The sequence below is a fragment of the Aristolochia californica genome, unplaced genomic scaffold, assembly GCF_029961685.1.
Source record: "Aristolochia californica isolate CCGP_79_NKW_82.1479 unplaced genomic scaffold, dmAriCali1.0.hap1 SCAF_5, whole genome shotgun sequence".
In the NCBI taxonomy this organism is placed as follows: domain Eukaryota; kingdom Viridiplantae; phylum Streptophyta; class Magnoliopsida; order Piperales; family Aristolochiaceae; genus Aristolochia; species Aristolochia californica.
In genome coordinates this window covers 44,820,192-44,843,938 of record NW_027182214.1, presented here as the reverse complement: position 1 = coordinate 44,843,938, position 23,747 = coordinate 44,820,192, and the positions used below count along the sequence as shown (strand labels likewise).

General features: G+C 41.0%; 2 protein-coding genes and 1 pseudogene across 2 annotated transcripts; all 3 read right to left on the bottom strand.

Moving 5' to 3' along the window:
* Positions 1–1,469: 1,469 nt before the first annotated feature.
* LOC137965059 (transcription factor bHLH123-like) lies at positions 1,470–4,549 on the bottom strand. Its single transcript, XM_068811458.1, has 7 exons — positions 4,186–4,549; positions 3,108–3,726; positions 2,877–2,990; positions 2,711–2,776; positions 2,520–2,585; positions 2,351–2,401; positions 1,470–2,240 (listed from the first exon to the last, which is right to left on the bottom strand). The coding sequence occupies exons 1-7, from the start codon at positions 4,509–4,511 to the stop codon at positions 2,091–2,093; spliced, it is 1,392 nt and encodes a 463-aa protein (XP_068667559.1). The 5' UTR covers positions 4,512–4,549; the 3' UTR covers positions 1,470–2,090.
* Positions 4,550–15,744: 11,195 nt separating this feature from the next.
* Positions 15,745–19,466, bottom strand: LOC137965461 (receptor-like serine/threonine-protein kinase SD1-7; annotated as a pseudogene).
* LOC137965056 (receptor-like serine/threonine-protein kinase SD1-8) lies at positions 19,211–23,463 on the bottom strand. The gene is made up of 7 exons (XM_068811453.1): positions 22,108–23,463; positions 21,290–21,421; positions 21,008–21,204; positions 20,367–20,577; positions 20,053–20,290; positions 19,812–19,962; positions 19,211–19,720 (listed from the first exon to the last, which is right to left on the bottom strand). Exons 1-7 carry the CDS (start codon positions 23,378–23,380, stop codon positions 19,412–19,414), a joined length of 2,511 nt encoding a protein of 836 aa, XP_068667554.1. The 5' UTR covers positions 23,381–23,463; the 3' UTR covers positions 19,211–19,411.
* Between the last annotated feature and the right edge of the window lie 284 nt (positions 23,464–23,747).

The window sequence follows — 23,747 nt, the reverse complement described above, 5'->3', positions numbered from 1 at the left end:
TGGTTGGTAATAAAGAATCATTAAGAGAAAATAAAAATAGAGAAAAAATTCACAAAATAATAAATTTGGGGAGAAAAGAAAAAGAATAAAATTTTAATCATAAAAAAATTAAAATATTACTAATATTATCCAAACAAAAGAAAAGAAACCTCTTTTTCTTTTCTTTTCTCTTTTTCTTTCTCTTTCTCTTTTTCTTTGCTTTCTTTTCTTTTCTCTCCGCTTTCTGTATTCCAAATATAGCCCTAGGGCTTGTTGAAGACCTACAAAAAAAAAAAAACGGGAGAAAAATATATTTTTTATTGTTTGGCAGTATTTTCTTTTTCATTTTCCAAGTGTTTCCGAACAAGAGAAACTATATTTCTTTTCCATTTTGTCTCTCATTTTCTATTGGTATCCAAACAAAAAAAACTATATTTTGCCTCTACTTTCTCTCTCATTTTCCGTGGTATCCAAACAAGAAAAGAAACATCACCCTTACGTCCACAGTAAAGGGAGGTAACTCCAACCCTTCTGCCAGGCGAATCAGGAGAGACCTCCGCATCCCTCTCCTCTCTTTGTAATAGAAACATAATTTTGGATAAAATGGAGGGTGAGCTTCCCCTCTCCTGGCAATGGGATAGCCATTGCTGCATCGGCATTTTCTGGTTAGTCTTCTTGGCATCCGTGAGGAGTCCTAAAACAGGGAAGGTGTCTCACATGGAGAAATAGATGAAAGAGGTCATTAAGCAGGTCCAATTCCCCATCACGCTTCGTTCCAAATAAGCAGATCTCCCGGTCCAGCGTCGGATAGCAGAGACCCAACAAATTCATATAGATAGGGAAGAGTGGAGCAGTTCATCATGTAGTAGTAGTTGGTGTGAGTGGCTCTTCCTACTGCAGTGGGCCCTGAGCTAGTCTAGTTGAGCAGAAACATATCCTTGGTTGAAAATTTCAATGGGTTCCAGGGTTTTGCTCATTTTTCCAAGCGACTGTACCAGTAGTCACAAAAATGGGTTTCAATGGCTTCCAGGGTTTTGATCATTTTTCTAAGCGACTGTACAAAAATGGGTTTCAATCCAAAGGTCTTAAAGCTTTGTGGGATTGATTTGTGGATCAAACCTTAACCCCTAGTCCCTAAACCCTAAACGATTAGTCACATATCTGATCAGTAACTGGAAAGTTTATATTTGGGGGAGTGGAAATGAAACTGCAGAAGGAAGATATACAGAAGCCAACAAACTCTTTCTCCACTCTGGTTGTCTGAACCATTGTCTGCTGATCTGATTCTCAACATTAAGAAAAGAAAACAAAAAACGAAGAAGAGAGAAATGGGTGCTTGTGTGTGTACAAGTGTATAAACAGTGGCAGCTCTATGGTTGCCAACGAAAAGCAGGAAAGCAAGCCTGATAGATAGATCCCTCTGAGAGCCTCCTCTCCATTGAGAATAACCGAAGGCCAAAAAAGGATGAGAGAGAATATGTGGGCCAGTGTCTGACTTCCACTACTATATTCAAAACATATAAACAAATAGAAAAGTTAAGATCCCCAATCAAATGACATCCACACAGTTGGACCCACCCTTCTTCTGGAATTCAATTATTCCCCTTTTTATTTTTATTTTTAAAAAAAGGTGGTGGCTTGTCACGGCCCCTATACATATATTTCAACAGGAACAAAACCCATTCTCTTCTGCTAAATTCAGCTGCAAACTATACTAATCCCAACCTCTGCTAAATTTAGCACTTGTTCCCATTCTGTAAATCTCACCTCTAAATATAATACTTTTTTGGTTATTTGTTATTCTTTCTTCCTATTATGAAATCGCTAATCATCTCTTGCAGGAGTCTCTAATCCATGGCCAGGCAGCATCATTTTGCCTGCAGCTGGCCCAACATGGCTTCACTCTCAAGGGCCACCCACCCTACTTCCTTTATCTCTCTTTCTCTTTCTTGCTTGGCTTTTGCTTTATCCTCTCGTATTATTAGTAGTCGTTTTGGCTTCCGGGTTTCGCTTTTTCTCATTGATCCTATCTTTCCCAACTTGGTCGGGTTTGATTAGAATGCCAGCGGAAGAGAATCAGTTCCTCCTGAAAACCCCCTTAGCCTGTCTCTCTACCTGTACGTTCCTCCGAATGTAGGAGTCCAGAAATCAGCTGTGGATTCGTTTGTTACTGGGAAGGTGCTTGAGATCGGGACTAGACACAGTCCGCGGCTCCGAAGATCTTGCTTTGGTGCTTCCGCGTCCTTGGATTTATCCGAGTTCTGTACAGTATGGTTGTATGAGTTTTAGTATTAATTGTCAAGAAAGGGAGTGCGAACTAGGAAATTTTACTTTTAATTACAATGGGGGTGGTGTTTGTATAAATTGGTACCTGCTGATGTTGCATGGAAGCTCCGTTTTTCATGTATGGTGTTGTCAGAACCTGAAATTATCACGGGAAGCTTAGTTATCACCTGAAGTGGGTTTGTTACAGAAGTTTACGTTTTGATCCTAAATGTTTTATGTTTCTCATTTGAGAAGAAGGAGACTGTCGAACTTACAGTGACTTGTTCGTGGAGAAATTTGATGTACTCGATGGCCTCGTAGAGAACTGATGCTGTATCGGTCTAGACGGAGAATAAAACTCGTTTCAGTCCATCGGAGTAATCTTTTACGGAATTCGGAAAAAAAAAAAACGAATGTGTAACAGTAATCGTTGGGAAAGTAAAGGGAGACGTTGCAGAAAATTCACCTTTCCGAAAGGTGAAACCAATTGCTGGAGTGCAGTTATTCTGTCCCCTAGCTTCTCTTTTCTAACCTGCAAAGTCAGCTGAAAATTCTCAGCCATTTCCTCTTAGATGATAATAGCTTAAAATTTCAACTCTGTCTGATCAAAAGATCGGCTAAATCTTTCGTACCTTAAAAGTCGGCAATGGCGAGGGCGTCTCTATTCGAGGCCTTTTAAACGATGGCTCGTTTCCGCTTTTCTTCGTTGTTGCCGAGCACGAGTCTCGAACTTCTTCTGAATTTGTCTGAATTAAGCCAGAGCCATAAACAAAAGAAAGAAAAGCTGAAACTCCCATACACCAACGCTACCAAAAAAAAAAAAAAAAAAAATTTAAATTGAATTGAACTGCACATTTATTTACCTTTGTCGTGAGATTGCTGCAGTTGGGTTTCTCCTCGAAATTCTGCTCTAAAAACTGCGTGTGAGTCGACGGGTAGAAGCCTGGTCTAACGTCGTTAATGGCGGCAGCGGTGGCATTCCAGTAAGGCGTGTTGTTAGAGAAGTGCAACTGATTACTCGATTGTTGCTTCGGCGGCGAACTCTTCAGAAATTGCGGGAATTTAGGCCATGACGGTGGAATCTCATTAGCGTTCATGCGGTAATTCATCTGTGAAGGAAAGTTGATCGATCGGTTCTCGTAAGAAGTCTGAGGGTCCGGATCAAACAACCCTTGCAGCATCGTCGATGGGCATCCATAAGAAGCCGAACCCATGGAGAAATTACTCGAAGGCAGACCCTGGCAAGTTGCCATGCAGTCGCCGGAGCTGGAATTTGGTCGCTGTTGCTCAAGAGCAAAAGCTTGGTTTATTTGCTTGAATGTATTCATGGTGTCCTCGCTCGCGGTGGGGAAATTTTTAGGGCTCCAATCCTTCTGAACTTGACTGGATTCCATCTGCCCATCTTGCCGATAATTCGGCCTCGAAGTCAAGTCTTCTTGGAGCATGGCTTGAAAGTTGCTCTCGGCTCTCCCGCTACTCCGACTGCACGGCATGAACAAGATTCAAAAAAGTATTATTAACCCACGTCAAATTCTCAGAACTTCTGTTATAGCAGATATCAAATTACGCCACTGGAGGAAAATCGACGAACAGTCGAGAGAATTTCCATGATTTATTCGTGAAATTGTACTGAAAAGTCGAATAAACTAGACTGAGCCTCCGAGAGTCGAGCAATAAAATTTTCTGTCGGCCATGAGAGTGAACTCAGGCTGTCTTCCCACTCTCAACTGGTTTTGAATTAAAAAAACTTCCAAAACAAGTAAACAACTCGGTTGGAAGAGCTGCAACTTTCCTTTTTGTTATTTTTGTTGGAAGAGCTGCAACTTGGGTCATCAAACCCGAAGCATGTCAGAGATAAAAACTTAATAAAGATACAAAAGAAATCGTTAACTGCCGATGGAACAAGAAGAAGATGAGAATTAAGTAAAGAGTGGCACTCACAGAAGAGCATGGCTCCAATCGAGGGTGGGGGAGGCGAGACCAAACCCCGCCATCTGCATCGGCGAGTCCATCAGAACAGTCGAAGCGGCGGTCACAGTATCGGATGCTTGAACCTTCTGATTGTCCTGAAAACTGACGGAAGAAATCGAAGCGGATTCTTCACACGACCTCGCCATCTCAGTCCCTCCAGGACCCCACCCAAAGCTCCCGATGTCAGTAAGCGCCGTCGAACAAGGAGACGACGACCCCGCCAGCCCGTTCCTCGAAGAACTACTCCACCAGTTGCTGCTACTGCTGCAGATCCCAGTCTGAAACTCGTCTGCCATGATCAATAAGTCGATCAACACAGGAAACCCAATATGTCTCGATAGCTAATTCCGTGTCGGAGGGTTAGGTCAGACGAAAAATGAATCGGAAGCTGGGGGTTCCGCGGCGTTTATATAGTGAGACCTTTGGATGGAGGAAGGAGGCGCGTACGGCGGAAGGGGAAAGGCTGGCGATGCCCGGTTGACATTTAACAGGTTTGATTAGACTACAGCTTCTGAAAAAACAAAAAATGAAAAAAGAAAAAGAAAAAGAAAAGAAGAAAAGCGGTTTTATCTGAAATCTGAATTCAATTCTCTCTCTCTTTCCTGCTTTTTCTTTCTCTTTCGTCTCCTCTTTATTCATCATCGATCGTATTTAATGTTTTTTTCTAGCTTGTGAACCAAGCGACATGATTAGTGAGCTCTTATCGACGCCAAGCTCCCGACGAATATACTGTCGTCGGGCCTACTTATCAACTTTCAATCTAGGCCGTCCTTTCTCAATCGCCTATTGTGAAGAATGCTTGTACCAGATGTGAGAATGCACAAAAGGGCCCCACCCATTGGATGGCTACAGTTTTTAGCTATAATATGATATGTTTATCTTCTATTTTATTTTAATTGGATATCTGCATTCCAGTACTCGATTCATATGGGACCCTCCTATCAAGAAAATCTTAACCATCCAAGACCCAGATGGATAAAAAACAGATCATTCAAATCCCCTTTTCATCATCACTGGGGCCACAGCTCATGAATGGTCAGATCACCCCCCTCTTCCCCTTCCCTTTCTATCTCCACTTCCATCATCTCTTCCCGGATCTTGTCTTTTTAATTTTAGTAAATAGCCTTTTCTTTCTTTTTTTACAATGGGTAGGTTGGTGGGCCCTTCTAAAAAATATATTTTTATATTTTAAATATTATTAATTTGTAATGAAATTTACTAATAATTTTTTATTATGTAGTAAAAATAATTTTAAAATTAGTTATTAAAAATTGTGGCATTTTTTATCCATTAAAAATTTTAAATAAAATAATTCCATCATTTTAAAATTACTTATTAAAAAATTGTGGCATTTTTTATCCATTAAAAATTTTAAATAAAATAATTCCTCATTTATACAACTAAGTGATAATAAATCAATTAAATAGATTTATCAATATACCAATTTAATTTGTTATGCATCTGATTTCGCTGGTGGGGTTGGATTCATCGTCGGGCCCACACAGGCGTAGGAATTGGGATTGAAGTAAAATAATAAATAGATTGGGAGCCAAATGTGGCGAAGGAAGGCGGCGCCATGGCGGAGGGGTGTGCCTTGACCTGGGAAACGTCATGCTTGTGACCTCGGTTACCGTGGGTCAACGTGGGCCCGGAAAAACGCACGCGTACCGAAGAAGAGACACACGTGGGACCGACTCCTCCTACACTAGTCAAAGCCCGAAAGCGACGGATTCTTCCGCTAAATCATTTGACGTAGCACACACGTACTCTTCTTCGTTCCTGTTTTTTTTTTTTTCACTGTTTTTGACCTTTCTCATCTCTCTCGTTTTCGTTCGTCAATCGCCTCATTCATCTCTCCGTTGAATTTACCTCACTTTTCAAACCTCTCCACCAATCCTTCTTCGTCAATCCCAGGTGCGAGGTGCGCTGTGCGCTGATATCTCTTCTTCCTTCCCCTCTCTCATCCCACGAGTACTACACCAGATTGTCACGGAATTTTAAAAGGTGGAACACAGTGGAAATGAGTTAAAAATCGATCTTTGCTTTAAAAAACGGGGAGAAATGAACGAGATCCTGTTGAGTCTTACCGGAAGAAGGAAAAATAACGTTGTTGAATTATTGATATTAGGTGTTGCGCCACAAACGACTGTAGTTGTTAACCCCGTTTGACCAGACCCATTTTTTCGTCTAATCGTTGAAGCCTTCGGCTAACTTCTAACTTGCTTTACCGGGGAGACAAACCATAGTTCGGTTCAGGGTGTACTCCATGATCCCCCAATGAGAAGAGTGAGCCGACATGGAATCAGAACGTTTAACATATCTTTGGAGGGAATGGTCTACTTGGATTCTTCATCATGCGTATGAGCTCTGACAGTTCCGGTGAACAGATTCACTCTTGAGATTCTGTCTGAACAAGGGGAATGTTCAATCGAGAACTCAAAGAGTGTTATGACATAGTAATTTTTGAAACAGATTGATGCCGTCAGAGAAGCTAAAATACGTCCTACCCTCGATCTATAATCGATTTACATCACAGAGAAAGTTACTGCTGATGTTTCGGAAGTTGGAAGAGTTAAGAGTCGTTAGTAGTTGAGAAAAAATGGGTTTGATGAACGAATAACTAAAACATTGACCCCATCCACTCCTTGGATTTTTGTGCCTGTCTTCATACTCTCTCCCAGAATCCAGACCCACAATCCGCACAACCGGGATTTCACAGAGACCCAACTGTACTTTGATGTGATAGTCTCTTTTGTCCCTCGACGACGACCTACTCTTTAATCCAACTGGCTGCAAAATTGCGTTCCTTCTTCTTCTCCCTTCTCTTGAGTGGGATATACCAGCACTCGAAGACCACAGACTTCACATTCTCACCCCCCTCCCCTTGCCAGGCACCACTTCTTTTCACGAACTCGATCGAGAAGCTTCATGAAGCGAACATAAATCACGTTATCTAAGACCAAACGTGCTTCTCACCGGGAAAAAGGCAGCATCTCATTCCATAAAACTAAACTAAACTCAACTTTCTGTATGTCCAACTGCACAGTTGCAGCAGAAGCAAAAGGAACGTGTAATTATCGTTAACCGCAGTGACCTTTGACCCGACGGGTCAACTCGGGACCCGTCTCGCCAATCAAGTTAATCGTGCTTAAGGAGTAACACTCCGGGTGAGGTCTAATCTGATGAGCAGCCGCGTCTGGTTTTCGGAAGAAGATGAGGTCACGGTGACGAGAGGCTGCGGTGAGGTAGACGAGAGAGAGGGCGGAGGGGAAAGTGCTTGGACAGCCGGACAGGTACAGACAAGTGAGGCAGGGGAGGCAAAGCAGCATGTGGGAAAGGGCCCACTAATTTTTTTTATTAATTTATTTGAGGACAAGTGCGTCGGCACGAGTTGACCGTAAAGAGTCCGATAAGAGAGGAAAGAAGCGTTTTCGTTTTGCTTTGACTATTGAACGTCCACCATCCTTAGTCAACCAATTTTCAGTAAAAGACTCACCTTAGACGCCTCCCATTATCCAACCGTAACAACTATTATAAACTATGTTTTCATGATTAATAAAAAAATAGTTAAGAGAATGAAAAGTATGATTATATTATGTGGGCTATGGTAGGTTGTAGCTATCACAAGCACCATTCACAGGTCGTTTAGGGTTTAGGGTTTAGGGTTTAGGGTTTAGGGTTTGTAAAACTCGATTAACACATTTGTGGACAAAGTTTAGGTTCTTTATTTGATTAGGTAAACTAAAGGTAACCAATCATAGCTAATTTGTCTGATTTAGAAAAAAAAACCCTTCTCTCTATTTAAAACTTTTTCTATTTCCGACATTTTTTCTTTATAATATTTTACAGAGTTACTTGTATCACTACTACATGTCACTTATTTAATAAAATATATTAGGTTCATAGGTGAGTGACATAATGCTTGAAAATATTAATGTTTCTTATTATTTACTTTATGCTAAATATGTTTGATATCGAGAGACACAGTGATATGTGTTTGATGTATTGGAGCAAACTTTTAAGGGGTGCGGGTATCATGTACCATACTTGTGTACTCGAAAATTTGACATACTATAGCTAGTATGACTAGTACATGAGTGAGAGTCAACTTGTTGATCGGTTATAAATTAGATATTTATCACCCAATATACTTGTTGATATGCTTGTAATTTTTTTATTTTGATTTTGTTTTTTCAATTCACATTTTGAAACTGCCGACCAGACCACCCCTTCCATTAGAGAATCAAAAGGAAGCTATGACAGCTCTCTTGCAATAGCAAACCTGAAAACGAAGATAAGGTTTAGAAAGGAATGGCAGCTTGTGTTTAGGAGGTCTCATCCATTAAAATAGTTTTCCATTCTCCATAACCAAACTCATAAACAATACAAAGCCTTCATTAGTCTGCTCCCTTGATCTGTTTTTTAAAAACAATGGGTAAATGGCATCTCGCCTGCTCTGGTTTAATCTTCTCATTCTCAATGAAACATAATAGTAACGGGGTAATGAGAGTTTTCCCCACGCTCGGCTCTATTCTCCTTGCGAAATCTGTCTCCAATTAATGAAATCACTGAAGAAATTTATGTTTTTTCTTCTTTTTTTATAGAGCAAGAACAAGTTCCTTAATCATCACTTTTGTGGACTCGCCCACGTCTTCAACCTCACTCATCTTTAGTGGGGTTGACATGGATGATTGACCCATGTTGAATCCAACACCCCTCTCCCATTCACAAAATCTCAAAACATCTCGAGGACACGGATTGAATCGAATGTCATTCATTGTCTTTTATGGTTTCCCAAAGCTCCCTCCGTTATCTTCCAAGCTTTAATGAATAACCAGTAATGACTCCCCGGGTTTTGTCTCACCCTCCATCTTAAACAAACACGGAAACAAATCGGTTTCATCATCAGGGGTTTGAAACTCTGAATCTCAGCGCGCTGTAGATGTCGAATGCTGGCGGGAAGGAAGGGTTTTGCCGTTTCGGGGTAATTGATGTCATCGTTGCATCAGAAATCCCAAGTTTTTTTAATTCTATGTGTATTTCAGGTGTCAGGGAGGGGAAAAGAAAATTGAGACCACGAATTATGTAAAAGGGATGTTGTTGGTTTCATGATGGTGAGATAGAGACGAAAGAGATGGGTCGGACCTACTAGTCATGTTCTCTTTCTCTTCGTTCATCATTGCAATTGAAGGATGTAACCTTATTCAAAGCTCCTCGTTCTCACTGGTTTCTCTTTTTCTCCATCTGTTTTCTGCTTTATCTCTTGGTCAAGTTGGCTTTCTCCGGACGCATCAAAAAAGAAAAAAAGAAAACAGTGTTGGATATTTAATTCCAGTGAGGAAGATGACGGGGTTTTGTTATTGCATTAGTGATATCAGGATGGAAGTATTCCCTGATGTCATTTACCGAAGAAGAAAGAAAGGATTCCATCGATCTCATATCAGCCATCAAACTGAAAATTGTGGACTTTAAAACGTACCAAATTCTTGACTTCAGGATCTGTTGCTGTTCAACCATTTGTAGCGAAGGTTGAAAGTTTTGAACCTCTATTATGGGTCGCAGAAGACTTGGGAGAGGTTCACTGCATCTACTATTCCATACCAGAAGACAACCCAGGCAACTTGGTAACACCTTTCACTGAGTGGATACCTTTCTTTATACTCTTCATGGACGTATCTCTCTCTTTACAAGAAATCTTAGATGAGGCGGCGCCTCTCAATGATGATATGCCAATGTTGAATCGAATTTTCAATCGATATCTAAGTAATCAAGTTTGAGTTTGTTTATCCAAATCCTTTAGGGGAAGAAGAAAAGTAATCTTTCTGAAGAGCGGTATTGTACCTTCAATATCCTTCACCAACTATGCCCAATTACCGTTGGAAGTATGTTAGTACAAAGGGATTTCTTCTTATCCTATCAAACGACTGCCCATGGGAGTTAACTCCAAGTGCTCAAGTCCAAAAACATCAGTAGAGAATCGTCACAACTGCTCTCGCAAAGGAGGATTTCACCTGCTTTAACCAGAACTATCGAGGAGGATTAGATGAAGGGTTAAGTCTGGTCGGAGCAGTTCTTGAAGTCATGAATCTGGTTTTAATACTACATGTTTGTTGGAATTACTCATTTTATAAACAATTGAATCATGTCTGACACTATTTTACATGACCCAGTGTTAGATTTAGATTAGTTAGGAACAGTGTTCCTTTGGTTACAAGTACAACAAGGTATAGTTCTGGTGAGGTAATGAGCATCTAATCTTGTAAGTACTCAGTTGGAATGGACTAGGAATAGACAGAAGTCAATGCATGAGTCCAGGGGGGATCTGCATATCTTCAAATGGGTTTATTTAGAAGTTGTCTGTGAAGGAATTTATGTTTGTTTCAACGACTGTGACGACTCGAAGAATGTGACATCTGCTTGTGTTTAGGAGTTTATCAAACCTGTTTGACTAAATTCCTCAGTGAAGGGTTTGTATAAAAAACTTTAATGTGACATAATGGCGGTGAAAGCAGGAGGATAAGGACAAGTTTCTGTTGTGTGTAGTCAAAGAACAAGAGAATAAAGCCTCAGATGGTATCTTTTGTGGTAAGATCATCCTTTAGCTAGGGTTTCTCTTGTTGGGTAAAGGAGGAAGCCTATGGCCCCTCTATTTTGGGTTTGTGGGCTCCTTGTTAGTGTGGTTCTCTTGCCGAAAGGAGGAGTTCCAAAGTAAACTGGTGTTTGATGCAGAAGTATTGCCAGATGATTGTGATTTTGGAACTGAAGTCAAGAATCACTGATCATCTTTCAAAGGTAAGAGCGTTATGAATAATCTCTCCTGAATTCAGCTTCAGAAAGATAATGTATTTATTATTCTTAAGAAGAGGTTTTCTAACTTTGGCCAGTCAATCACATCCTTAATACTTAGGAAGAGTTTCCATTTTTTAACTTTGGCTAGTGACTTCTGGATGAACCAAGACCCAATTTAGCATAGGAAGCTAAGATCATTACAACTTTGCATCCTGTTAGCTTCATTATGTTCTCTACAGGCTTCAATTATGAAGTGACTAATGTTTGCCCCTTTGTTGGTGAAACGAAAAAAATCTGAGCTTCTGAAACCATCTGAACAAATTATAAAACTCATTCATCCTCATCTAAATCAATCTCTTCATCTTACAAATCATTTTGTGTCATTTCAAAGTAATACACTTTTGCTGTAACAACATATTTGGTCTGTTCTTTGGCAAATTCACTAGCCTGCCAGAGTACATCTACTAAGAGAAATGACCACGATACCTAATAACATCACCATCATAGAGGCTCCATTCAAGGTTCAGCACTAAAATGGAAGGGAAGATAGGACACCTTGTGTCCCTGAGAGTCACCATCCCAAATAGCTTGCATTTCTTCCGGCTTTTGAGCACCGAAATGGAAGATGAGATAGGACACCTTGAGTCCTTGAAGAGTCACAATTCCTAATAGATTGCTTTTCTTCGAGTTTTTGATTTCAGATCAATGGAGAAACCTGAGACAATTCGTCTCACATGTTGAAGCCTACTCAAAAGTACCTTAATTTTCGTCATCCACTTGGGGTGGGTAAGTGTTCATAAAGCTATTTCCTGCAACACATTTTGGGTACCCACTAGCTAACCCTTTCAACCATGGCTCTCTTATCTTCCTTCTTTGTGTAAATTTCATGTGGTAGTTAGCTGTACTCCTCCACAAAGACCCAACGAAGCTGTATCCTTTTACTTCTGTCATTTTACAGTACTGTCACCATCTCTGGACTCAAACAAATTCTTCAGCTCTCCATTTTTTTTTTTTTTTTTTCTTTTCTATCAATGATCACTCATTCAACTAGGCCAACTGATGACAGCTCTTCTCTATATACCCATCACTCCCCTAACTTTGACACAGGGGTTCCCATCAAGTTATTCCCTTCCAATTAAGTCCATAAAGGAAAGGTAGATCTACCTTCCCCTGCCGACCAAAAAAAATTAATACTGAGAATATCTTCTCCAGGTCAGATGCAGGGGTCCTCCTGGTAACATGGGTCATAGTATCATTTTCATGGCGATTTCTGCGAGGAATATACGTATACGCGGTACGCCCACTGGAACAAGCAGAAGGGTTGAATATACCTAAACCCAGAACTAGGTTAGGAAACTTGCAGTGGCTTCATGATAAAAAAAGTTTCAAACAAGGCCGCCAGGTAGAGAACGTGTGGGGTTGGTTAAGTTTTGGGATAGCACCAGAGTGGAGCCTTGCTCAGCTTGGGCTCTTTCTCTTGTGGTTTTCTCGATGGCGACTGAAGCCAGAAATTTGGATAGAGGTGACTGTCATGGCAACGATCGCAGGCCCCCACTATCCTCACTTTTCTGGGTTATCCTCGTTTCTTCCTAACCCGTGGAGTCTGATCTTGTTCTTTAAAAAACAGGAACGAGTGAACCCAGTTCAGTTGTTAATTAAGGTATGACTGCCTACGATCTTCGTTCCATCACTGCTGGACCATTCTGCAGAAACAGAAAGAGAAACTCTTGGCCGCTCCGTTGAGCTTTCATAGTTCACTATGATTTTTTCGTTTTTTTTGTTAGTTCCAGGAACGTGCGATGAGAACTCGTTGATTGGACCGAATCTATCGCATCCTGCTTTTAGTGGAATTTGCGTCATGTGCAACTCAATTATTCAAATGTGGGTCAGTTTTATCTAGAGTTGAGTCAAATTTGCCCGTCCTTGTCCTTCGAAGTCAATCTTTGTGAGTCCGCGTTAAAGATGAACCTATCCAAGTGGGTTTTGTCAACAGCTCCATCAAAGATGATTTGATAAACTGATTACTAGTACTGGTTGAATCCAGGCCAAAAAAGAAGAGAGATGACGGTGATCTCAAAATCATGAAAGAAGAACTGATTCGTCATTGCCCAAAACTCTTTAATCGTGAAGGGATGATGCAAATGTGAACAACCAGACCCATAATCGTGAAGGGATGATGCAAATGTGAACAACCTGACCCAAAAAGACATCGACTATTGGTTTTTTCTTTCAAAAATCATGAAACACATTGAAGGGTACGTCTTCAGTTATCAGGTAGCACCTTGGTGGTGATCATCATGGCGGCCCGAGGGAAAGTCAGCGATAGCTGCTAATGCTCTCCACACCGTCTATATTTAGCCCAAAGTTGGATCTGTTTGAACATCTCTCTCGCTCTCTCTCGCCATGAAGATTCCTTGCAGGCCTGCATTTGTGTTCTTCTTCATCTTCGTCATCCTACTGTCCTCCTGGTTCAAAGCTTCCGCAGGCTCTGAGCAATCCATGCATGGCAATGGGCGGAAAGTTGACGTGGGTTTCCGTCATGCCCCAAGGAGTGCAGTGTATATTTCCCCAGACAAGATGTATGATTCTGAGCTAAGAACATCGATGAGAGCTCCGCCTTCTCCGCAGGGAGGAAAGAATCCGCCGTAGTTTCGTCCCAACCTTACGTTAAGTACTGCAACATGTTGTCGTTTCTCATTTTGCACGAAAGAGTAGAAAGAGCTGGAGTTACAGTGGCTTGGGTGTAATGAAATTCGCATTAGGAATATTATAGTAGTATTACAGTAATTTCTGTTTCTCGTTTGAACTTCCATTTTTAGGTGCTCAGTTCTGAATAATGGGGCTTCGACAATTGTAATTAATAAAAAGGCTTAGATAAAGCCAGCAAAGTATCCAATCACAAGCATAATCCTCATCACAGAATTTAACATTAAAAGCCTCCGTTGTGGAAAAAAAATCAAGGCAAAACGAAATTTAAACTATGAAGTAATGGGTCTATAATTGTTAGACGGTTCAGTTTTTCTAACCATAAGTGACTTATCGTCTTCTCTGACCCAATGTCGTTGAACATTGCCATCGACGAGCCTCTGCTATAGACGAGATAACACCGTTCACTCTGTTCGCCGGCGTTGAAAATTGACACCATGTTAGGAGGTATGTTCATGAGTTTTATTTATGTTTTTTATTGAGAAACTCATGATATAAAGATCCTACATGTGGTATCAAAGCTCCCCTCATTGATATGGCGACATTTCGTAAAGAGTGACGCTCTGTGTACACTGTTCGGTGTCTGTTCTCTGCCCTCTGTGGAGAGCCACAACGTCGGTCGGCGTCACCATCGGACGACGGAGGCCGCCGTCTGGCAAAGGGCGAACGGTGGAAGCCGAGTGTCCCCTTTGCGCGTGGCTAGAGGTGAAGACGACCTCCAGTACGTGGAAATAAAAAAAACATGAAACTTAGGATAAGTTGTTTCATTTAAATAACGAGTCGACTCAGACAAGTTGAGTCGGCTTGCCCTTTCCAACTCGCAAAAGCAAGTCGCCCGACACACTGGAAAGAAATATGGCGCCAGTGACCATTAAGCTCGGCTGGCTTTATGTGTTATTAATGGATATACATAACATATATATTTAAATTGCAGTAATATGTTTTTATGAAAAATTTCAATTGTGAAAATTTTTATTTAGGTTTTATGCATAATTTAAGTTGACCTAAATATAAGGAATTAATAATTGACATTAATTTTAGTCAATTATTTTTATGTCATATATTTTTGTATATATTTGAATAATTGAATAATTCCTACAACATTCTTAATTATCCAAATGTCTAGTGACATTAATTTTAGTCTCATAAAGTTAATGAAATAAAAAAATTGTGATTAATCATGGAGATATAATTATTTCACCCTACAGGGTAAGTGTTCTATTTAAGTGATTAATCAGGATGGGAAAGAAAAAAAATTCTAGATTGCCTACAGACCCAGGATATTCTTTTACAAACAAATTTTTGGTCCCCTAATAAAAAAATATAAATCACATATGTGTTATAATCTAAGCCTACAGGAAAGATTATTATGACACGTTGATTTATTTGTTTATTTACATAGGTAAATTTTTAGAAAATTTAGCTTCATTACATGTTAAGTAAGCTTGTTATCTATTTTTTTATAGCTCTTCAAATTTTGACTCCTCTATTGTTCCCCTGAATAGAGAAAATTATGTTTGAGTGGATAGAGAAAATTCTCCTGTTATTAGGGAGCATGGATCTTGACTTGGCACTTCAAATCTAAGAATACAAGCTTCCTTGAGAATGATGAGATTAGTGAGAGTAGCCAACCTTGAAACTTAGTTTTTGAGGAGCATACAAGTTCTCAACCTGCTCCTACATCTTCGCATAGATTTGTTGTTGTTCATGATAATCATCAAGAACTGATAATTCAAGAACAACCTATAGTTGAAGAACTATCTCATCATGAAGATACTCATATAGATCAGGTTACCCAACATTCTCAACCTGAAAATGTTGTAGCACCTTTAGGAAGATCTTCAAGAGTTAGGAAACCTGCAATTTCTTCAGAATATGAAGTGTACTTTCAAGAATCTGACATGGACATTTGTGCTGAAGATGATCCTATTATGTATTACATTTTCACAGGCCATGAGTAGGCATAAATCCACATTATGGAATGATGCCGGCCGCCCCCCCCCCCCCCCCCCCCCCCCCCTTAGGGTGGGCCCGCTGGTGTTGATTCTCAACAGTTTATACTTTCTGCCATCCGGGCTTTGTTCGAAGAAGAAGTATCAGAATCGGTGGCATTTCCTTCGTAACAAAACGCAGGTGTTTTTGGAGGAGGAAGAATGGCGGTTTCACTTCCCAACATTACGACAACTGAAGGCATCGTGGGTCTGTCTTCTGCCTTCTCTTGCGCACAACAGCCCGACATGAACGTACCTCGTCAGTTCCTCAGTGGGGCATGATTCTCTCAGAGACGGATCCGCCAACTCTAATGCTTCCTCTTTCTTTCATAATCTCCATACCTGAGTTGAAATCCACTCAATTCATCAGGTTATGTTTGGGGGTTGTGTTCATGGTTCGTAGAAGATGTAGCAACTTACATTTCCAAGAAGATTCAAGGAAGCGTTGTTTCTTTTTCCAGTGACGATTTCTAGCAGAAGAACGCCGAAGCTGACGACGTCGGATTTGACAGAGAAGAACCCCTTCATTGCGTATTCGGGGGACATGTAACCACTGCATCATCAACGTCGTCTTGGGTTAGACAGCTCAAATTTCTTCGAAATTATCATCTTGTTTCTCGAAAATTAAGCTTACTATGTTCCGGCGACCCTGTTGGTATTGGCCCGAAGCTGATTTCCTCCGAAGATTCTGGCCATGCCGAAATCTGAGATTTTGGGGTTCATTTCCTTGTCCAACAAAATGTTGCTGGGTTTCAAATCCCTGTGGATGATCCTCAACCTGGAATCATGGTGAAGATACATAACCCCTCGTGCAATTCCAGTGACGATTTGAACACGTGTTGGCCAATCTATGGCTGAACATCTGCTTCGATCTGTTCCAAGATACGTGAAATTTAAGAGGCAACCAGAAAATTTTCACTTGCAAATCGAGTAACTACAGTGAGAACAGGGTGGAGGAATTGTACCAAAGAGCCATTTGTCCAAGCTCTTGTTTGACAGGTACTCGTAGACGAGTATTTTCTGTTGTTCTTGAACGCAGCATCCCAAAAGTCTGACCAAGTTTCTGTGTTGAAGCTTGCTGATGAGTATAACTTCATTTTTTAATTCCTCCAGGCCTTGTCCCGAGATCCTGGAGAGCCTTTTCATTGCAATGCTCTGTCCATCCAGTAGCTTACCCTGCCAGAGGAACATTTCATCATTTCCATGTCACTTCTAGTTGAATTCTCACAGACAAGAATTTCAAGACCAGAAAGATGAACGCTACCTTGTAAACAGGTCCAAACCCACCCTCACCGAGCTTATTTGCGTCTGCAAAATTATCCGTGGTAGCAGCAACACAATGAAAATCAAAGAATAGTAGGTCAGCACTCTTTGAAGCTTCCCCTGTTTTACCAGTAACTCTGTTTCGTAAATCACTAAACATTGACAACTCTTCCTCTCTTCCTCCATTACCTGCTCAGAAAATGTCAGCAATAAAGATTTAGGTTTCTTCCGTAGTCTTTCCAGAATTTTTTAACCATAAAGAAATATAATCACCTTGTTTTCTGATCTTGAACCTCCACCAGCAAAAGATCACAGTGCTCAAGCAAATCATCCCTGGAACAACCACTGTTGCAACCACCAAAACTGTTTTATTGCCATTCCCAGAATCTGAAATAAAGATTTCTGAATTAGAATCGTTTGAAAAACATGGTTCTGTAAAAATTAATCGATTTAAGCAGTTATAAAGACGATCAACACTGAATAGCGATACCTGATCAGGCTTAGCCAGACGTACGTATAGATCATTGCCGCCTACAACGTACTCTGTAATATCCACCAGATGAGGCAAGTTTTACTTTCTCCGCCAATATCTACATAGGCATAGGCCTAGCAAGAACAGTTTCGCCTACATTGCTCTTCGCAGCTTTCAACTGTGGAGGCATCAGAGTACAAGAACCTGTCAGGCAGCTTCGTGTTGAGCACCTTTCGGAACTCGTCGTTCCGGCTGCATTTGAGCGGAGTCTTCCGCTCACATCTCTCTGGCCAGTCGCTCTGTTCCAAGCTCTGTTCCGTTCCGCTCTCGAAACCCTTCAAGCATTGACATCTCGCCTCCCCTATGTTCTTACAGATACCGAATTCCTGACATCGGTTGTACACATCGCAGTTAGTGTTTTGAATTGACCAGAATATCTCCCAGGTGTCTTTCTCGCCGTTCCAAATCAATACCTTCAATTGCCCGTCTATGCCTAGTATGAACCTCGTCACTGTGGATTGGTTATTGAAATAGTAGCTGTAAGAGATCTGTTCTTGGTTGCTGATGGCGCTGAAGTTGGATACCGCAGCTTTGGCAGCGTCAACTCCAAGGAAGGTCCGGTTATTCCAGAGTCCACTTCTCCAGATACTCAGTGACTCCCGACATGCGACCAACTGTTTGATCTTTGAGGGTCTACTCCAAAAGAGTAAATTCCAGGAGCTGGGTCGTCGACGTATTTCCAGGACCGGAGGATTCTGTTCTCTCCAGGTCGCAGGATCAACTGAATCTTCATGCCTGGAAGAAGAGTATCCGTGGGAAACATGAAGCTCTCCCAGAAAATCTTACCAGACCCATCTCTCAGAACCAAATTTCCAGAATCTAAAAAAGTCAGGCTCGCATTGATAGGTGAGAAGCCAGCTTGAGAAGTTTCTGCTGACCATACCATGCTTCCTCTTCCTTCCAAAATCACTAGGTTTCCGCCTGCTGTGACTGTAAACAAGCCGGAGGAATCCAAGTTTGGATTTGCTCTGTTGGCCACCCACACGGTTACTCCTTCCGAAAACTTCTCGTACCAAATTCCGAGGTAACGATTATTAGACATACCAGGACTGAAGAACCCGAGTTCGAAGACTCCATTTGTGTCTGATAGTCTCGCCTTGTTTAAGTGTCCGTTGCTTCGCAGCTTTGGAACGGAAGAAAGAACAAAGATCAGAAGAAACCCATTACAGCTTCGTTTCATCTGAGGGAAAAGAAACATGATTCTGTCAAGATGCTAACCGGAAGATGATGATCTGGGGTGATCTTTAACCATTTCAAATTGCAGTAACAGATTGCATGAAACTAAGAGGGAAACTATCTCTTATCTCTTTCATTTGGTAGAATTCTTTGCGGAGAAACTTGGTGAACAAGAGATCCATTTTTTAAAGTTCCAGGAAATTTGGGTTGACCAATCAATCTTTGGTTGGTCTTCCTTCCAAGCATCCTAACAGCTGAAACGCTACCAAGTGACCACATGGCAGATGAAAAAACTGTCCAGTTTCATTTAATTTTTCTACACTTTCATCACCAGAGGAAGTCAACAAGCTATCTGATTATGTTACAGCCGCCATGAGAAGACAAGGCAAGTTCTTGAAAATTGAAAGAAAGATTAAATACACTCAAATCTTTCAAGTGATGACTTTTGAAGTTTCAACTATTAGCCTTGTAATTCTGAGTGAGGACTTTCTAATTTTGTAAAAAGGAGAAAGATTTTTCAGTCATTTTGTATTCTTATGGTGACACAAATGGTCCCTAAATCTATGGTTAAGGCGAGATCTGAATCGAAACAAATCAACATTTGTTTTGCTTAGAGAATGTTTAAGTGAAAAAAAACACCAATGTAAACCCCTAATACTCTTAAGAAGTGAAAAATTACAATCTAGAAGGTTTGAGATGTAAAATAAATCACCTCAGATTATGTGTTTTTTTTTTTTCTCTATCGAGCTTCAACCATTGTGATAGTTACTTGATTTATTGTACATGATTCCTGCTGGTTGGGGAATGAACCTCTCTCAGGCAGACTTCTCCCTGTACAAAATCCCGGCTGTTTGGGAGGCGGCAATGTGGGATTATCACTGCCCAACATCAGAACCACAGTGGACATTGAAGGCCGGTCTTCTGCGCTTTCCTGCACACACAACAGCCCCACCTGTATGCATCTCAATACAGTGGAGATTGAACTTGAAATTTCAATGGATGCATCCATCAGCTCCGAGCCTTTTCCTTCTTTCCAAAGTCTCCATGCCTAAAACAGTACAGAAAAAAAAACAGTCTCTTCTATTGAGGGCTCGAAAGAGAAATGCAGGCATTCAAGCAGAGAGACAACTGGTACTTACAAGGGCTAAAAGGTTGAGATCATCATCCGTCTGATAAAACCCTCTATTCTTCTTGCCGCTCACTATCTCCAGTACCAGAACTCCGAAACTGAAGACGTCAGATTTCACTGAAAATAGCCCGTCCATGGCATACTCTGGTGACATGTACCCACTGGATTCAGCCATTCACAAGAAATGGTTACAGGTGTCCATGACAATTCTGGGTGAGTTTATGAAGGAGAAGTTGATAGCTGATACTCACTATGTTCCAACAACTCTCTTTGTATTTGCTTCAGTCTCATCCCCACCGAAAATTCTTGCCATGCCAAAATCTGAAATTTTGGGGTTCATCTTGCTGTCCAAAAGGATGTTACCCGCTTTAAGATCCCTATGAATGATCCTTAAGCGAGAGTCTTGATGAAGATAGAGAAGTCCTCGAGCAATCCCCATTATTATGTCGAACCGCTTTTCCCAATCCAATAATGCTTTCTTCGTTTCAACTTGAGAAGTTTCCAGTTAAAGAGAAAATTCAGTTGGGAAAATTGAAAGTGAGGTAGGTGAAGTAAATTATCATACCAAAGAGGAAGAAATCCAAGCTTTTGTTAGGCATGTATTCGTAAATTAAGATCTTCTCTTCTCCCTCGATGCAGCAGGCCAAGAGCCTAACGAGATTTCTGTGTTGAAGTTTTGCTATCAGTGTCACCTCGTTTTTAAATTCATCTAAGCCTTGCCCAGAGCGTTTAGATAGTCTCTTCACTGCTATTTCTTGATCGTCTCCCAGTTTTCCCTGCAATTTGATATTTTTTCCACATAAGTTGTTTCAGAAACATTTCTACATTTGACGCAAACGTATCACATTCCTCCAGATCATATGAAAAAGAAAACAGGAAAGGACATCAGAGGCTATCAGGGATTTCTGTTTGCCACAACACTTAAATCGAAGACGCTTTACGTTGTTATCATTCTCAGACTTAAAAGGGGGCAAAAGAGAAAGATTCGGTCCAAAACAAGTTCATGCAGTGGGGCCTGAAAAAGATATATGCTACCACCCATTCGGGAAGCAGTGTAAAGATGAGCCTTCTCACTTGCATCAAGATTCTAATCAAAGGTCCAATTATTGCTTCAGGAATCTTCGCTGTTAACAGCACCCATGTTTGAATTTTTAATCAAAATGCCTTCTCAATGCTGATAACAGAGCTTGTAAAATGAGAAATTACCTTGTAAACAGGGCCAAATCCACCTTCCCCGAGCTTATTACTATCAGAGAAGTTATTAGTTGCAGCAACTATAAGACCCAGATCAAGTAAGGGTAATTCAAGGTCTTCTTTCCTGTGTTCTCGAGACCTGTCTTTGCCTGCAGAAGAACTACCGCCCATATCAAACAGTAGCAGATCCTGGCTCCGTTCCTTGATCCCTGTAAGAGAAGAAAAAGTAGAATCAGATAAAAGAGTTCTTTTCTTGAGATTGACATATTGGGAAAGAACAGAACGCCTTTTCACCTGTTTCTTTCCTTGCAATAGTCCTTTTGTTTCTCTTCCATAGGCAGAATCCACCCACCGCCAACAAAACTAGAGCAGGAACTACGGTGGCTGCGACTATGACTGCCACTCGCCTCTTCGCATCAGAATCATCTTCATTGTTTTCGAAACATTAGTTTCTAAGTAATCAATAAAAATTAAAGAAAGAACAACCGGATTATACTAACAAGTACTAAAAGTTGGACGAAAAGAAGCGATAAAATTCATGAAATTTTTCCATTACGAGAAGAAAATATCGTGATCAGCAACCGATTGAAAGTGGGTTACTTATATATCTCTATTCAATTCTGCTTCTTTCAGTAGGAAATGGGAAGATTTATCAGCTCATTTCCTGTCTTCATAAAGAAGCAATTTATTAACAAAAAGAGGCATTACGTTGGAGCACACCAGTCGGTGATAATTTTGTCTATCTGCTCTTTCCACGTAGGAGCTTCACCTTCCTTCCTTGATTGAAGGGTTGCGACTGAAGACGCTTGTGAACGACTGAACTCGCAGAGGACCCAGTAATCAAGGACTTTGCCTTCTTCTTCTCCTTCAGCAGACAACATTAAAATCGACGAAAAAGAAAATTGGAAAATTTTCAGCTGGAATGCTTCGTTTGCAGAAAAACATATCGCTCTATAAGCGAAAGTTTAAGAAACTATTTACTCATTAATCATAGTTTGTTCAACTAACAGCGTTTCTGCTAAATTATTTTATTAATAATCTGAAACGGAGAAAGAAATTAGAGAAGAGCTGCAAATTTTTGTGGAGGAAGATGGTGATAACAGTATACATACCTAGGTCAGAACCTGCCAACCGAACATACAGATCTTGCCCACTATCTCCATACTCTCTGAGATCAATCAGCTGCCCGCCCCAAGTGACACATCCACTGCCTCCTCCTCTGATATCAGCACTGGCATAGCCCATGCAAGAACAGTTCTTCAAGCACAAATCTTCGCATTTGTCAAGATTCATGTCCTTGTATACCATTGAATCCTCTGTATCTGGCAGCTTCATTCGCTTCATCTTCATAAACCCATCTGCTTTTGAGCAAGCCAAAGGGGTTGTCCTCACGCAACCATCAGTCCCATCTCTCAGAAACCATGCCTGAGGTGATTTTGACAGGAATCCATTCAAGCACTCACAGACTGGTGACCCGTTTGAGTTACAAACTCCAAACGGTCCACAGACGGCATAATCGTCGCATTGATCTTTGGGCGCACGCCAAATTGGGTTCCAGACCCTGCTTTCCGCCAGCCAGGTGAAGCGTTGAAGAAGACCTGATGGGCTCACCGTTAACCTTGATATGAGCGACTTTTTAACGACATCATATTTGTAATAGATCTCCTGCTCGTTAGACTCAAAACTGAATTGAAAGATGTAAGCGGGCTGCATTTCTGGCACCCCACTGAATCTGATTCCATTCCAAGGCCCGCTTCGATACTTGACGACTGAACCTCTTAAAAGGTAGATCTCAGGGATACCACGATGATCTAGCCTGAAAATGCTTTCTCCTGGAGAAGGGTCGTCAATGCTTTTCCAGGACCTGATGTACCGATCCAGCCCGGTTCTTAAATCATAACCAAGCTTCATCCCTGGTAGCAAAGTATCAGATGGGTAATCAAAGCTTTGCCATAAGAAATTTTCAGGGTCGTTGTCGTCTTCTTCTCTAAGAACAAGATTTCCGGACTCCAGTAGCTGAATTACTGGATTCTTCGCTTTGGTATGGTTAGATGACCAGCTAAGGTTTCCGTCTCCCATGATAATTATCGCATTCCCCTGATCTCCAATCTTGAAAACACCAGAAGAATCAGTCAGAGGTTTGTCCCTGTTCGCCACCCAAACAACAGTTTGAATCGAGACTTTGTTATACCATACTCCCAAGTACCGATTCTCCGAACTCCCGGGCTTGAAGAATCCCAACTTGAAGGTTCCGCCTGTGGAAATCAGGCTCCCATCTCCCGTAATTGACCCAGTTGAAGTGAGAATATCCTCTGCAATGGAAATTTCTGGGAGAAACGAAAAGAAACAGAAGAAAAACGTAAAAATTGGTGTTATTTTTCTCATCGCTTCTTTTGAGGACACCGTCGAACACCTGACAGATTTTATTCTGCTTCAAGCCGTAGAGGTTTCGATCTCCCTGACTCACAGCCCTTCTCCGTGTCTTAAAAACATGTCGAAAAGCTAACGAGCAGGATTTATTACGAAAGAAAGCTGGATTGGGACCCGCCGACACGTGAAAAATTTGAAGTTTTGTAAAGAAACGAAGACAACAACACCATAAGTAATAGCTTTCTCTGGGTCCCAGAAACAATTGTGAGTTGTTGGATAGGAGAACCAAATCGCCTCACTGTAAATTATGTTTACAAAAAGAGACGTTCGGTTTCTAAGATGATTCTTCAGCGTCTATTACATAATTTACAGACAAATTGAC